This window comes from Ostrinia nubilalis, chromosome 6 (genome assembly GCF_963855985.1).
Source record: "Ostrinia nubilalis chromosome 6, ilOstNubi1.1, whole genome shotgun sequence".
Taxonomy (NCBI): Eukaryota; Metazoa; Arthropoda; class Insecta; order Lepidoptera; family Crambidae; genus Ostrinia; species Ostrinia nubilalis.
In genome coordinates this window covers 133,354-150,545 of record NC_087093.1, presented here as the reverse complement: position 1 = coordinate 150,545, position 17,192 = coordinate 133,354, and the positions used below count along the sequence as shown (strand labels likewise).

Genomic DNA, 17,192 nt, shown 5'->3' with positions numbered 1-17,192 from the left:
CTAGTTACCGAGCACGAGTAGCAATATGGCGGCGGGCGGGTGCTCGCTCAGCCCGTCGTGCTCGTCGGCCAGCTGCGCCGCCGGACGCGCCGCCGCCGCCGCCGCCGCCGCACCCGCCGCCGCCGCCGTCGCCGCACCCACTGCCGCCGCCGCCGCATTCGTGGCCTCGTGCGGCTGCAAACAGGTAGGTCGGTAGGTACATGACATGAATATGGATATGAATATGAATATGGGATGTGGTAGATCTTTGCACCTTGCATAAAGTAGTGAATGGTGCACTCGACTCTTCACTGCTTCAAAAGATACTGTTTAGGGTTCCGAAACGTTCAGTGCGTCGACCTCAGCTGTTTCATGTACCACTCGCTACAAATAATGTCTCAGTAAATCACCCTATTTACAGAATGTGCAGGGCCTACAATAGTCTTGACGTTGACAAGGACATATTCCAGCATACATTTAGGGTTTTTAAAAATAAATTAAGAAATGCTGATTAGATTGTTGGATTAGTTGTTGTTGTAGCTAACATTCGTTTTTATTGTTTTATCTAAGCACTTAAGTTATTAGGCATAGTTGTGTGCAGTTGTAATTGGTCCATAGATTTGTAAGTGATTTGTAGCTGTATTTTTTACTAAATAAGTAGTATTCTATGTACTGTAACTGTACCTATTAATAAATAAATAAATAAATATCAGACTGCTAAGTAAAAGCATATGTATGTGTAAAGCCGACTATGACTACTGGCAATAACATAATTGTAGCAAGATGAAAAGTCTTGAGCCGGATTTATACCTACATACTTGTCTGACGTGATGCATCAGCAGAACGCAATCGGTTTCATACATTATGCGACACGTCAGTCATCATAAATTCATAACACGCGCCACCACTCTAGGCGCTAGTATGTAAAAACTATTAGGTACGTTCTGATGCGTTACGACACAACACGTCAGACAAATATCATTTGTTCGTTCGTTACAGCTAAAAGGACGTCTTTTGAACAGCTGGACCTCCCCTAAGGATTTCCTCAACGACCAGTCCTGCGTTGACAAATATAAATCGAGCTTAATAGCCTTGCCTGCCACACTGGCAGATTACAAAGGTTTTCAAAGCGGAGCGGCGACGCAGCGAATACGCGGCGAAGACGCCACGTCTCCACGGCGAACACGAGGCGGACGTTGCGCATCCGCGACGGCGTGTTCGCTGCGTCGCCGTTCCGCTTTGAAAACGCTTGTAATCCACCAGTGTGGCAGCTCACTTAGGGCCTTGCCACACTAGCAGTTTGCAAGCGGCGCGGCGGGCAAGACGCCGCGGTCGACAAAATGCTTGCAAGAAGCCGCGGCGCGCCGCCGCTCTGCGTTGAAACCGCTTGTAATCCGCCAGTGTGGCAAGGTTCTTAGTCTTTTCTTCTTATTACTATATTAGTATGTTGTTGCCAGTAGAGTAGATAGAGCATGGTCGAAAACATTTGATTATTTTGGCATGACAAACTAGTATGACCATGAGGAAACAGGCGTATAGGGCTAAAACTTCTCCATTGACTGTTAGGTATTGTTTTAACTCATTGTATAATATCAGTAAGTGCTAAAAATACCTAAACAATCTAATAAATAAATGGCCAGTAAGACAAAATAAGTCGGCAGTCCACAGGGAGCCAATTTAAGTGCCCAAATCAATAGATGCAATACATTCATGAGCCTCCTCTGAGCTAAGTTTTAATATTATTAAACTATTACCAAATTAAAAGTATCATTAGTGCCTAATTATTAAGTTTTAGGAATTTATGACATTAAAGAAAGACTCATAATAATCTAAGCACACTCATTAATTTCATTCTAAGGTTTCATATCATGAAACGACTGGGTACTGGGAAGTCATATTATAAACGTGGCAGTAACGTACGGTTTCCTTGAGGAGTTTCTTCTTGGTGGTGTTATCTACGGGCGCGGGCGCGGGCGGGGCGGGCGCGGGCGCGGGCGGGGCGGGCGCGGGCGCGGGCGGCGGAACGACTGAGTACTGGGTAAGTCATATTATAAATGTGGCAGTAACGTACGGTTTCCTTGAGGAGTTTCTTCTTGGTGGTGTTCTCTACGGGCGCGGGCGGGGCAGGGGGGGCGGGCGCGGGCGCGGGCGGCGGGGCGGGCGGCCCCTTCTTGGGCCCGTCGCGCAGCGTGTGCTGCTGGCGAGCGTACTCCGGCGCCGTCTCCGGCATCGTCTTCGGAGGCACGTACATCGGCAGCTCCTGGTGGGTCATGAGAATACGATGTAATATTTTAAAATTTTATGTTGCACTAGCAGCCGCCCGCGACTTCGTACGCGTGGACCCCGTTTTACCCCCTTCATCTATCTTACGCGGTTTAGATTTTTTCATAAAAATGTTTTTTCCCGCTAACTCCCGTTCCCATGGGAATTTTTGCAACATCCTATTGTAACTAAGCTTTAAGTAAGTTTTCAAGCGTCTAACTTAAGCGGTTTAGATTTTTCATACAAAAGGATTTTCGCACTAATTCCCGTTCCCGTGGGAATTTCGGGAATTCCTTGTAACTAAGGTTTAAGTTTACTAAGGTACCTACATGCCAAATTTCAAGCGTCTAACTAAAGCGATTTAGATTTTTCATACAAAAAGATTTTCCCGTTAATTCCCACGGAATTCCTACGGTACCTAAGCTACGTGTACGTCCCTTCCAAATTTCAAGTGCCTACTTTTAGCCGTTTAGGCTGTGCGTTGATATGTCACTAAGTCAGTCAGCAAAGAGCATAAAAGAGTAAGAGACGGCACTCCATAGATATTTTTTGAGCTCACGCACACATATGCATTTTAGAGAACGACCCGCAAATCTTTACCAACCGCACAAACTACAGGCGGAGCTACCAACATAATGCCTTATTTTCTGACAGTATTAGTGACGTTCGTAATAACTTATCGATTATCGATACTTTGCTAGGGTTGTAATTGCATATCGATATCTAGTATAGGAACCTTCAATATTTTAATGATTACTATTTTTATTTTATACTATGTGTAAGTAAAACGAAGTTTTGTAACGTAAATTATTTATTTCGAAATAAAATAGGTATATTACAATAAGTATTGAACATGACATAGCAGTTGTAGGCATGAGGAATTATTGAAAATTATAACAAAGTACAGAAATGATAATTTTGTAAACTTTTATTTTCACAACTTTTTCTAAGAAAAAATAGGATTTTTATTTATAAACATCTTTAATTTTCTTATCAGCTGATCGAACCTCAGCCTCAAGATTACTTTTCAATGCTTTGTTGCTGTGCTTTTTTACTTTTGTCAGCAAAATTGTTTTCACTTTTTATGAAGCTGTCATTAATGATTTTACAACTTTTTCTTAGAAAAAGGTAACTTAATATTTTAAACATCTTATCATAAATTTCTTTATTATGTTGTTGACATTTAAACCAACTAAAATTACAATTTGTACTCAACATTAAGAAAATGAATTTTCCAACATTTTCCATATATATCTGGTCGGCAATATGGTCATGATAAAATTGTTTAGCTTCATTTACGGTGGTACATAATTGAATTGTTGGATAAACGAGACTTTTTTTATCATGCCACCATTCGCGAAGAGATATATATGCATACAAATCATTGTCAACAGGAGTTTTCACGCTCAAACACTCTTCACAAATTAAACAAGAACTGTTCTGTAATAGTTTGGCAGCTAAATACCCGCTTACATATACTACTGGTTGGTTTTCAAGGCTACACAAATTTCTAATGGGCTGTTCTAAGTTTTCAGGGTCCGGGATAGACAACACAGGATAAAATTCAGTGTCTGTGGAATCTTGAACATTAATTTTTATTTCTGTTGTTTTTAAATTAGTTTTTAAAATGTCTTTATATTCCAGCATATGTTTATTGTTGTCTGCTTCACAATTAGCACTTCTGCTATGAGGCACTTTCAGCCCAGTAACCATGCTTGTTTTAAGCGCTGCAGTAAAGTGCGTGATAGTGGGATTTCTATTGGTTACACTGTGTTGCCTAATGATTCCAAATAAGTTTTCCAGAGAGTCTTGGTTAAACTGTCTAAGGTTCATATATTTAAACCCTTCATTCTTTAACTTTTCCCAAATATCGTTTAAGGATTTGATAGATATTTGATATCCCTTTACGCATTTAACATTTTTTAGTATCGTGTTTTCTGCTGTTATAAATTTTATGGTTTTTAACTTATCAGTATAAAAGGTCCAAGACTCAATGTGATTACTTGATGTGGAAACATTTTCCCGGATCCCTTTCTTTACGTCATTTAAAGATGATGGACCATTTGTACAATCAAATAGTTTATCTAACTGTTCAATCACAAATGCTGTATCATTGCAATCAGAAACTTCTTTCCATGCCATCATTTTTAAAATAGCTGCCACGGTATTACTCAGAGCATGCGCAGCATACTTCACCCTCATCTTAGTTTTGAATGTTGGATTTACAATGGTACTATTCAGTTTTTTAAAATTTAAAAAATTTCTGTTGTGTTCTTCTGCAACTACCAAATGCCTCCATTGTGCAATTTTTCCATCGAAAGACATATTTCCACTTTTAAAGAAATTGTTTCGTAATGATTTGAACAAGTGAGGGATGTCATAGATTATAAAAATTTTGTCATTATTTACAGAGAAAAAGTTGCTATCTATGCCTTGTCCACAGTTTCTTTTTAACATGTTAAGAGCTCCTATATTTGTAGATCCCTGATCACAAACTGTTGTTAGAACCATAAATCCGATTTCTTTTAATTTTTTGATGATGTCCGATATAATTTTTGCCAGTTTTGCTGTTGATATTGTGCCTTCCACAAAATAGTGCGCAATATATTGTTTGTATTTATGTTTAGCACCCTGTATCATAAACACTAACGCATGGTCTGCAATTTTCTTTTCTCGTCCCATGTTCTCGCCCTCTCCATAATCCACGTAGCCATCCACTTTATCAGCAATTTCGTTATAAATTATCCGTTTCTTTAACGCCATCTCGTCAAATATTAACGAGCAATATTTATTTTCCTTTGGCATACTTGATGCTTTTGCCTCTAACATATCAATTATATTTTTATTTATACCAGGCTCCATTGGTATATTTTTTAAAATCCTTTGGAGCGTTTTAGTGCTTGGTAGCGTAAACAGCTTTTGCATATAGCGGTATGCTTTAGGGGACCGTTTAAATATAGCCAAAGCATATATTTTGTTGGCTAAAGTCCACCTTTTTCCTTGTGACTTTTTTTTGTTATTCTGCACTACATCCTTTACTAACGATGTCAGCACTTCCGAATCTAACTTGTCTAAATTCACTCTTGACTTCGCTATATTCCTTATTGTTTTTTTTGCATTTTGTAACTGTCGCCAAAGCCTCTTCTCTTTAATTGTAAATGTTGATGAAGTGTCTGTAATAAAAACATTTCCATTAGTAAAAAAAACAACATTAAAGCAAATTGAATTGAATATTGGTTAATTAATCAGCAATTTTACTTAGTTTTTTAAATTAGGATGTTTTATCTTACCTTTCATTTCAATGTTTTTCTTAGGTCTTTTATAACTGTGGACTAATATTTCTGCCTGTGCATCTTGATGGCAAATGTTTTTATCATCTGAAATATTATAAATATGCAAATTAGTTTAAAATTTATTTTGTTGTTTTATGAAACATATTATTTCCAAATCAATCAATCATTATCAAGTTTTAAAAAAATGCAAAGACAGGATAATGATAGCTCTTCTCATAAAATATGAAGCGTGGGCCCACCTTCAATAACAATGACATAATATTAAATTAAAGGCATTTAGAGGTTTTAATGTTCTGCATTCTGGATGCGGTCTGCGGGTATGTCAAGACAATCTGTAAGTGGTCGTGATAAGGCAATCAGTCACGTGTGCTTTGCGTTCTTTGTTCGTATCCGCACGGTCAAATAGCATTAATATAAAATGTACAGAAACCTAGAATGTTGTACATATAAGTTCATTTTGACCTGACTGCAGACTGCAGAACGCATCCAGGGTGGCATTCTTTAGTTTGAGGGAAGGCATATTTTAGAAGGTAAATAATTAGTTTGTACACTTACCATGAGTAATGGGTTTATAGGTCATATGTTCTGGTGCATTGGAAGTAGAAGGAAGAGGTTCAAAAGTTGTTTTCGCAGAAATACCAGAATCTGGTATATCCACAGCTCCCAAACATGTTGAATTTAGTTGTTTGGTTGTAGTTGTAAGGGGAACTGAAAGCAGATAATGAAATGTGAATTGGGTAATAAAATGGCATGTTCTTACCCAACTTTAGGGTACAATCAGTCTAGTACATGTCTTGCTCACATTAAAAATTACTAGCTTATAAATATTATTAAACTAGCTGACCTGGCTAATTAATGTAGATTGCCTAAAATTTTTCAAATTGGTCCGGTACTTTTTTTGAAGAATTTGTATTACACAAATTACTAAAGTCCCTCTAACTCAACACACATTCTAAGCTAAATTGTGTTACGAGTGGGTTTACTACAATATTCAAGCTGTGGGGTTCTAACCCGCACTTTAGGCTATCTTGGCTTCGAGTTACGGAGCCGATCAAATACAAACAAACAATTAAATATTTCCTTTTTATATTATTAGTATAATTTTAGATAAACATACCTCGTTCAACTGGATTTGACTTCTTTGGAATGCAATATGAATGATCATAAAGAACTGTAACAAAGTATAGATATAATTAATAATTGAAATTATATATTATTTATTGATAAGCATACAACACATGTTTGTGGTTACAAAGAAAGAACCTTGTTAAATTGCATTCGGTTGGTTTGTTTTGGAAACCAAAGAAAATTAATTAAGACATCTAAATAATTCAGAAAAATTGATAGTAAATTAAATTTTAAAAAATAATTGAAGTCATCATCATACCTGTCTTGAGGTTTTCTTTATTGGAGTCTTTTACATGAAGAGGAAACTCTGTCAAAACTTCATCTGGCAAGATGGGATTGCTCAATTCCAGTGTTGGAATAGCTGAGTTCTTCAGCCGAGTTCCTTTGGCATTGAAGGATTCAGGAGTGAAGTGCCCACCACAAACAAACTTCAGTTGGTGTAACTTTTCAATAGGTACATATGCTAAGTCTTCTATGCCAGCATTTTTAACCCACATTCGACAACTGAAATAAGAAATACCTATTAGAAAAGAAAAAGAATAACAAACTGAAATTTATTCATCAACTAATTTCTTTTAGTATTGTTATGCAATTCATTTACAGAGTACGAAACAAAATACTGAAATTAAAAATTGGTTATGGTTATTTACTGTATGATTAAAAATATTAATCCCAGCCTTTAAGTTTACACAATCAGTAAAATTATCTTGTAATAAATGAGTGTTATTAGAAACTTACCGGTCAGAATCCAGAGGAAACCTACTCAAAAGTAAGGGTGATCCACCACGACTTCGCCTCTTATTACAAATAACGCACTTCTTGTTGTTTCTACTCTCCATTATCAGTAGAAGCCTAAAATGAAATAGGTATTAATTAAACAAAGCCTATAATTTCTCTCCAACCAGTGTCAATGCCCTGGTTCATGCATTTACCAGTTTTGAAAGTACATTTACATTTTCATCACATAGGGTTGTTTTTAATGAATAATAGATTTGTAATAGATCTAATATTTCAAGTAAGTAGATAACATACCCATTAAACAGAAAAGTAAATAAGAGTTTAAACTTCTGTAGAAGTTGAAACACAGCTTATTTAAAAGAGTCTCTATCTCACAAAAAACATAACACTGAACAGCAAACTTTATCACGCCCGATACGGAGGAACTTAATCAACTCAACGTAAACGACAGAAAAGTTTATTTACAGTAATATTGCACCAAATCTGAGAAAATAACTTCACACGAATCAATTCGCCGGTTAAAAACTCAAACTCAATTGACAGACATTTTTTTTCATTTGTCAAACTAACAATACTACCAACATAAGGACACTAACAATTATTTTTAGTATGGTGGTATTGATCCGCGGGTTCCCCTGCTGTAGTGAAATCAATCCAAAATGCACTTTATTGCTTAAGGGATAAGGTTGTATATCAATTGCTACATATAGAGACTAGTTTTTGAATGAGAAGTGTCTACCCACTGTCAGTCAGTTTCTCCCATTATATGTATCAGTGGGTAGACACTTCTCATACAAAAACTAGTCTCTATATGTAGCAATTGATATTGTTAAGAAGAGCCATCTATTGGAGCGCGTGAGAAGCTCCAACCAAAGATCAATGGCAATACTATCACCGAGCACACCGCATCGATTACGTCACGCGATGTCAAGAAACCACAACAGATGGCGCTGAAGCACACCTATATAAACGATTGCACGGACGCTTAACGTCTCTCATTCTCATTTGAACTTTCAACTGAAATATTGTAAACGCTTTATTGTAAAGTAATAAATCCCAGTATATCTTCAAAGTCGCCTGATTTACCCGTGTTGATCCATACACACAAGAAGATTAGGAGTCACAGACAATAGCTAGAAATTAGAAGCCTAGGAACACACTCTGAACACGCAAACATTGGACCTTCAGAGCCGCATCATCCATCATCACATCGAGGGATCAGCAAAGGGTCTGGCCAAATCGTTCCTTTTTTCCCCCATCTTATCCCATTTCAATTTTACTAAAGCTGTGCTTGTTCCTCTAGGTACCGTGTTGTGCTTCCTCACGAGTCACGTACGCAGTTTACAGGAATTTGGTGAGTACCCACTTTTATAAATCGTCAAAATGAGTGTTGAAAACGTAACCGTTCGTTGTAAATCTCCTAATTTGTGCGTAGATTCTGATGATACTGTAATTAGAGAATTAAATAAAAAACGCGGTTCAATCAAGGGTAGACTGACGTTATTCGTAAAATTTGTAAATTCTTTTCATAGCCACTCTCGTCCTAGCGATAAACAATTAACCGAATTAAAATTGCGTAGTGAATTAGCCAAATCATTATTTAGTGAATTTAATAGCATTCAAAGCTCCATCGAAATGCTCATGGTGTTAGATAGTGAAACTGCAATTCAGTTAGAACATCGTGAATCATTTGAAAATATTTATTACGAAACCATGGCAGAAGCAGAAGGTTTAATAAAACGTTTTAGCCTTTCTGATTCAACTAGTGCTAGTTCTAGGTGTGAAGCTTCGATAAATATTAAGCTTCCTACTATTTCACTACCCTCCTTTGACGGGTCGTTTGAAAATTGGTTAGAGTTCAGGGATACCTACCTTTCTATGATTCACAACTCCACCCAGCTTGATGACATTCGTAAATTCCATTATTTGCGTACATCGCTAACTAGTCAGGCAGCTCAAGTTATTAAATCAATAGAATGCACATCAGAAAACTACACAATAGCTTGGGATTTGCTCAATGAGAGGTATAATAACGTCAAGTTACTGGTACATAATCATGTGAAGTCTTTATTTACCATTCAAAATCTAAATAAAGAGACTTCATTTCATTTAAGGAAATTAATTGATATAGTTTCAAAGAATTTACGTGCCTTAAAGACACTCGGGGAACCTGTAGAATATTGGGATACACTTATTATTTATATCATTACCTCCAAATTAGACGCAATAGTTGAGAAAGAGTGGGAGGAACATAAAAATAATTTATTTACATTTACGCAGCATCATAAACGCATTAAGTTAGACGATCTCATTACATTCTTGAAAAATAAGGCAGACACTTTAGAAATGATTAAAGCGCATAATTCTTCATCATTTTCTAATAGTAAAGTCCCTTTTGATAACAATAAAAAACCTCAACAACAATCGCAACAAAAATCACATATTTTCGCTTCAACAAAAAATAATGTGAATTCCAAAAGTACCCGCACATGTTCATTATGCAGCGGAAATCATTCGCTTTATTCTTGTACTAAGTTTTTGGATTTAAACGTTAAAGAGAGATTAGAATTCGTTAATAATAAAAGGTTATGTGTTAATTGTTTACGAGCTGGACATTTCGCTTCAAATTGTTATTTTGGTCCGTGTAAACAGTGCAGTAGAAAACACAACAGTTTATTGCACAGTAACAATAATGATAAAGTAGAAAACGCATTAGTATCAGTCGTGGAGTGCCAACCGGATTCGAACCCCGTACTGCACTCGTCGGCAGTGTTACATACAGCCGAACCGACACGAAACGAGAATTCGAACAATAGTTTGTATACGCAGGCGTCAGAAACTGTTTTATTATCCACAGCTTTAGTGGAGATAGCAGGTAATGACAATGTATATCATAAGGCTCGCGCTTTGTTAGATAGCGGCAGTCAACACTGTTTAATTACAGAAAATTTACGTAAAAAATTAAAAGTCGATTCGATACAGTCCACATATAATATCACAGGAATAGGGCATTCACACACTCAGTCAACAGAGTTGTGCGAAATTAAGGTCAGGTCATTAAACGGTGATTATAATACTCGCTGTAAATGTATAGTTTTGAAACATATAACTTCAAATTTACCAACAGTTCCATTACATTATAACTCTTTAGACATTCCGAATAATATTCAGTTAGCCGATTCGTTATTTTATTTACCGTCAAAAATTGACTTATTGATCGGGGCTGACGTGTTTTGGGAATTGTTGATAGAAGGTAAAATGCGTTTACAGGCAGGTCCTTACCTACAAAACACTACGCTAGGTTGGATTATTTCAGGCATTGTTTATAATTCAAAATCAATAAATAATAAAATACAATGTCATCATTTGCAATCTTTACAATTAGATGAGCAGTTACGTAAATTTTGGGAATTAGAAGAAAATTATAGACATAAACCATATCTTACAGAGGAAGAACGCCATTGTGAACAGCTGTTTACTGAAACTACAAAACGTGCAGTTGATGGTCGTTTTTCGGTTCGCATTCCAGTACGAAATGAATTAGTACTTGATGAATTAGGTAATAGTTACGACATTGCAAAAAATAGATTTTTGTCATTAGAACGCAGGTTAGAACGGTCTCAAGAGTATAAAAAAATGTATAGTGATTTTATGCAAGAGTACTTAGACCTAGGTCACATGACACGTATTGAAAACTACACTTCACCTCATTATTTTCTACCGCATCACGGTGTCTTAAGAGAGCAAAGTACTACTACAAAACTAAGAGTAGTTTTCAATGCAAGCCAAAAAACATCAACTGGCAAATCTTTAAATGATGTCCAAATGCCAGGGCCTGCATTGCAAAACGAATTGTTTTCTATAATTTTGCGTTTTCGTCAATATAAATTTGTCGCTTGCGCGGATATCGAGAAAATGTTCAGGCAAATATTAATTCATGAAGATCAAAGAGATTTACAGTTAATATTATGGCGAGAAAATCCATCACAGCCTATCAGTGTGTACCGGCTTAATACTGTAACATACGGTACGGCGTCTGCACCGTACTTGAGCAATCGTTGCATTAAACAACTAGGCTTTGACTGTACGGACGAAGACATTTCACGTACAATATTAACAGATTTTTATGTAGATGACCTTATAACTGGTTCAGATTGTATTGAGAAGTTATCACACATATGTAAGGGTGTATCTGAAACTTGTCTATCTGGTTGTTTTCCCTTAAGGAAATGGACATTTAATTCGCCTGAAAATATTTTGAATAATAACATAACTTTTGATAATTCCAAAAATTTTTCTTTAGATGAAAATTATTCCAGTAATACTCTTGGTTTAGGTTGGTTTAACAAAAGTGACGAATTTCATTTCACATCAAAAGTCAATTTTGAATGTAATAATGTTAGTAAACGACAAATTCTATCAATTGTTTCACAGATTTATGACCCTCTCGGTTTGTTAAGCCCGTTTATAATTATTGGCAAAATGATATTACAAAAGTTATGGTTATGTAAACTTGATTGGGACGATGAAGTACCTATTAATATTTTAAAGAATTGGGAAAAGTTTATTGAAGCATTAACTTATTTACATAATATTCGCGTACCACGTCATGTTGTAGGAACGTGTGACCATTCTAGGATCGAATTACACATATTTACGGATGCGAGCGAGGCTGCATACGGTGCGTGCGCTTATGTTCGGACGTGCAATAGTAATGATGACGTCATCACGGTGAGATTATTATGTTCGAAGAGCCGCGTCGCGCCAGTGAAACCGGTTAGCATTCCACGGCTCGAGTTATGCGGTGCACTATTGGGAGCTAGATTGTATGATAAAATAATTAAATCACTTCGATTGAACTTTGACAAAGTTGTTTTTTGGACAGATTCTACTATAGTTCTCAGATGGTTGCAAATGTCACCACATCAGTTAAAGACTTTTGTTCAGAATCGCGTTGTTGAGATAAATGAGTTGACAAGCAACACAATTTGGCTGCATGTAAACTCGTCAAATAATCCAGCTGACCTGGTTTCCCGTGGAGTACTTTTAAATGAATTGAGTTCATCAACTTTATGGTGGAACGGACCCACCTTTTTATTTGAAGATAGCATAAAATGGTCACAAAATCAAAATAATATTTTACAGAACTTAAATGATTTACCTGAGTTAAAACTTCCTACTACAAACTTGTTGTGTAGTAGCGATTCTAATTTACCTATCATTGATTTCAGCCGATTTTCTAAACTAAATCGATTACAAAGAACTTGTGCTTATGTAATGCGTTTTATACATAACATACGAACAAAATCTATTGATGAGCGGTTACACGGGCCGTTTTCAGTAGAAGAACTTGATAAATCCTTATTGTTTATAGTTAGACAGGCACAAAAGGAATCGTTTCCTGAAGAATACAATGCGCTTTATAATAATCTTTCTATAAATAAATCAAAACGTAATATTTCCAGTTTAAATATATTTTTAGATGCTGACAAAATCATAAGAGTCGGGGGCAGATTAGTTAATTCTGAATTTTCATATGACAAAAAGCACCCCATTTTATTGTGTAGTAAACATATCTTTACCTATTTATTATTTCAAAGTCAACATTTAAAATTATTGCACGCTGGGCCTCAATTAATTTTATCTCATATCAGAGACAATTGGTGGCCACTAGGCGGTAGAAACTTAGCAAAAAAAGTCGTTAACCAGTGTGTCATATGTTGTCGTTTGAAAGGTAAAATAGTACAACCAATCATGGGTAACTTACCAACTGAACGAGTAACTGCAAATTTTCCTTTCATAAACTGTGGAGTAGACTATGCTGGACCTTTATTTATTTTAAATAAGAAAGGTAGGGGTTCCAGACTAGAAAAATGTTATTTATGTCTGTTTATATGTTTTTCAACTCGAGCGATACACTTGGAACTAGTAACTAGTTTGTCTTCACAAAGTTATATTTTAGCACTGAAACGATTTATTTCCCGGAGAGGAAAACCTTATCAAATATTTTCCGATAATGGACGTAACTTTGTAGGAACAGCTCGTGAATTTTCAGATTTTTTAAAGACTAATTCTCAGTCTATCATTGATTACGCTTCAGATAATCACATTAAATTTAAATTCATTCCCCCTTACGCGCCTCATTTTGCCGGTTTATGGGAAGCTGGGATCAAGTCCTGTAAGCACCATATAACACGTGTGGTAGGAAATGTAAACATGACTTATGAGGAATTCAGCACAGTTTTGGTACAAATTGAAGCTGTCCTGAATTCCCGCCCTATGTATCCTTTATCCTCAGACCCCAACGACTACTCTCCACTCACTCCTGCCCACTTTACTATTGGTCGGCCGCTGACTGCACCTGCAGAGAGTGATATTACCGCTGCAACCACGAACACACTCAATCGTTACCAGCGAGTTGAACAGCTGAGGCAGACATTTTGGAGGAGATGGTCTACAGAGTACATATCAGAGCTTCAGAAACGTACTAAATGGCAACAGAAAACTGAAGACTTGCAAACTGGAACATTGGTTGTCATAAAGGACGATAACCTTCCGCCGCTGAAATGGCGGTTAGGACGCATAATAACTCTGATTTCAGGCAGTGACGGCGTACCAAGGGTTGCTGTCATTCGGACGGCCACGGGCGTCATACACAGGGCATTCTCAAAGATATGCCCACTTCCGGTCGCTGAGGTGCCAGGTTCGAGGCTCGGCGCGTGACACGACGTGAGCTGAGATGTTGAGAGGGAGTCTCTCAAGGCCCGCCGGAATGTTAAGAAGAGCCATCTATTGGAGCGCGTGAGAAGCTCCAACCAAAGATCAATGGCAATACTATCACCGAGCACACCGCATCGATTACGTCACGCGATGTCAAGAAACCACAACAGATGGCGCTGAAGCACACCTATATAAACGATTGCACGGACGCTTAACGTCTCTCATTCTCATTTGAACTTTCAACTGAAATATTGTAAACGCTTTATTGTAAAGTAATAAATCCCAGTATATCTTCAAAGTCGCCTGATTTACCCGTGTTGATCCATACACACAAGAAGATTAGGAGTCACAGACAATAGCTAGAAATTAGAAGCCTAGGAACACACTCTGAACACGCAAACAGATATACAACCTTATCCCTTAAGTAATAAAGTGCATTTTGGATTGATTTCACTATAGCAGGGGAACCCGCGGATCAATACCACCATACTAAAAATAATTGTTAGTGTCCTTATGTTGGTAGTATTGTTAGTTTGACAAATGAAAAAAAATGTCTGTCAGTCAATTGAGTTTGAGTTTTTAACCGGCGAATTGATTCGTGTGAAGTTATTTTCTCAGATTTGGTGCAATATTACTGTAAATAAACTTTTCTGTCGTTTACGTTGAGTTGATTAAGTTCCTCCGTATCGGGCGTGATAAAGTTTGCTGTTCAGTGTTATGTTTTTTGTGAGATAAAGACTCTTTTAAATAAGCTGTGTTTCAACTTCTACAGAAGTTTAAACTCTTATTTACTTTTCTGTTTAATGGGTATGTTATCTACTTACTTGAAATATTAGATCTATTACAAATCTATTTTTCATTAAAAACAACCGTGATGAAAATGTAAATGTACTTTCAAAACTGGTAAATGCATGAACCAGGGCATTGACACTGGTTGGAGAGAAATTATAGGCTTTGTTTAATTAATACCTATTTCATTTTAGGCTTCTACTGATAATGGAGAGTAGAAACAACAAGAAGTGCGTTATTTGTAATAAGAGGCGAAGTCGTGGTGGATCACCCTTACTTTTGAGTAGGTTTCCTCTGGATTCTGACCGGTAAGTTTCTAATAACACTCATTTATTACAAGATAATTTTACTGATTGTGTAAACTTAAAGGCTGGGATTAATATTTTTAATCATACAGTAAATAACCATAACCAATTTTTAATTTCAGTATTTTGTTTCGTACTCTGTAAATGAATTGCATAACAATACTAAAAGAAATTAGTTGATGAATAAATTTCAGTTTGTTATTCTTTTTCTTTTCTAATAGGTATTTCTTATTTCAGTTGTCGAATGTGGGTTAAAAATGCTGGCATAGAAGACTTAGCATATGTACCTATTGAAAAGTTACACCAACTGAAGTTTGTTTGTGGTGGGCACTTCACTCCTGAATCCTTCAATGCCAAAGGAACTCGGCTGAAGAACTCAGCTATTCCAACACTGGAATTGAGCAATCCCATCTTGCCAGATGAAGTTTTGACAGAGTTTCCTCTTCATGTAAAAGACTCCAATAAAGAAAACCTCAAGACAGGTATGATGATGACTTCAATTATTTTTTTAAAATTTAATTTACTATCTATCAATTTTTCTGAATTATTTAGATGTCTTAATTAATTTTCTTTGGTTTCCAAAACAAACCAACCGATTGCAATTTAACAAGGTTCTTTCTTTGTAACCACAAACATGTGTTGTATGCTTATCAATAAATAATATATAATTTCAATTATTAATTATATCTATACTTTGTTACAGTTCTTTATGATCATTCATATTGCATTCCAAAGAAGTCAAATCCAGTTGAACGAGGTATGTTTATCTAAAATTATACTAATAATATAAAAAGGAAATATTTAATTGTTTGTTTGTATTTGATCGGCTCCGTAACTCGAAGCTAAGATAGCCTAAAGTGCGGGTTAGAACCCCACAGTTTGAATATTGTAGTAAACCCACTCGTAACACAATTTAGCTTAGAATGTGTGTTGAGTTAGAGGGACTTTAATAATTTGTGTAATACAAATTCTTCAAAAAAAGTACCGGACCAATTTGAAAAATTTTAGGCAATCTACATTAATTAGCCAGGTCAGCTAGTTTAATAATATTTATAAGCTAGTAATTTTTAATGTGAGCAAGACATGTACTAGACTGATTGTACCCTAAAGTTGGGTAAGAAAAGAACATGACATTTTATTACCCAATTCACATTTCATTATCTGCTTTCAGTTCCCCTTACAACTACAACCAAACAACTAAATTCAACATGTTTGGGAGCTGTGGATATACCAGATTCTGGTATTTCTGCGAAAACAACTTTTGAACCTCTTCCTTCTACTTCCAATGCACCAGAACATATGACCTATAAACCCATTACTCATGGTAAGTGTACAAACTAACCTTCTAAAATATGCCTTCCCTCAAACTAAAGAATGCCACCCTGGATGCGTTCTGCAGTCTGCAGTCAGGTCAAAATGAACTTATATGTACAACATTCTAGGTTTCTGTACATTTTATATTAATGCGATTTGACCGTGCGGATACGAACAAAGAACGCAAAGCACACGTGACTGATTGCCTTATCACGACCACTTACAGATTGTCTTGACATACCCGCAGACCGCATCCAGAATGCAGAACATTAAAACCTCTAAATGCCTTTAATTTAATATTATGTCATTGTTATTGAAGGTGGGCCCACGCTTCATATTTTATGAGAAGAGCTATCATTATCCTGTCTTTGCATTTTTTTAAAACTTGATAATGATTGATTGATTTGGAAATAATATGTTTCATAAAACAACAAAATAAATTTTAAACTTATTTGCATATTTATAATATTTCAGATGATAAAAACATTTGCCATCAAGATGCACAGGCAGAAATATTAGTCCACAGTTATAAAAGACCTAAGAAAAACATTGAAATGAAAGGTAAGATAAAACATACCTAATTTAAAAAACTAAGTAAAATTGCTGATTAATTAACCAATATTCAATTCAATTTGCTTTAATGTTGTTTTTTTTACTAATGGAA

The 17,192-nt window shown here is 36.2% G+C and overlaps 1 protein-coding gene and 1 long non-coding RNA gene across 2 annotated transcripts; one reads left to right on the top strand and one right to left on the bottom strand.

Annotated features, from left to right (window-relative positions):
- Positions 1 to 2,251, bottom strand: LOC135072763 (uncharacterized). The gene is made up of 3 exons (XM_063966800.1): positions 2,051 to 2,251; positions 1,900 to 2,013; positions 1 to 174 (listed from the first exon to the last, which is right to left on the bottom strand). The coding sequence occupies exons 1-3, from the start codon at positions 2,249 to 2,251 to the stop codon at positions 1 to 3; spliced, it is 489 nt and encodes a 162-aa protein (XP_063822870.1).
- Positions 2,252 to 8,226: 5,975 nt separating this feature from the next.
- LOC135072354 (uncharacterized) lies at positions 8,227 to 14,418 on the top strand. Its single transcript, XR_010257413.1, has 3 exons — positions 8,227 to 8,628; positions 8,704 to 8,754; positions 13,699 to 14,418. It is a non-coding gene; the product is annotated as an uncharacterized LOC135072354 (long non-coding RNA).
- The last annotated feature ends 2,774 nt before the right edge of the window (positions 14,419 to 17,192 follow it).

Coding starts and splice junctions, on each gene's coding strand:
- LOC135072763 (XM_063966800.1), bottom strand. CDS start 2,251: ATGACCCACCAGGAGCTGCCGATGTACGTGCCTCCGAAGACGATGCCG. Junction 2,014..2,050: donor AGAAACTCCTCAAGGAAACC/GTACGTTACTGC, acceptor TGACTTACCCAG/TACTCAGTCGTTCCGCCGCC. Junction 175..1,899: donor AGAAACTCCTCAAGGAAACC/GTACGTTACTGC, acceptor ACCTGTTTGCAG/CCGCACGAGGCCACGAATGC.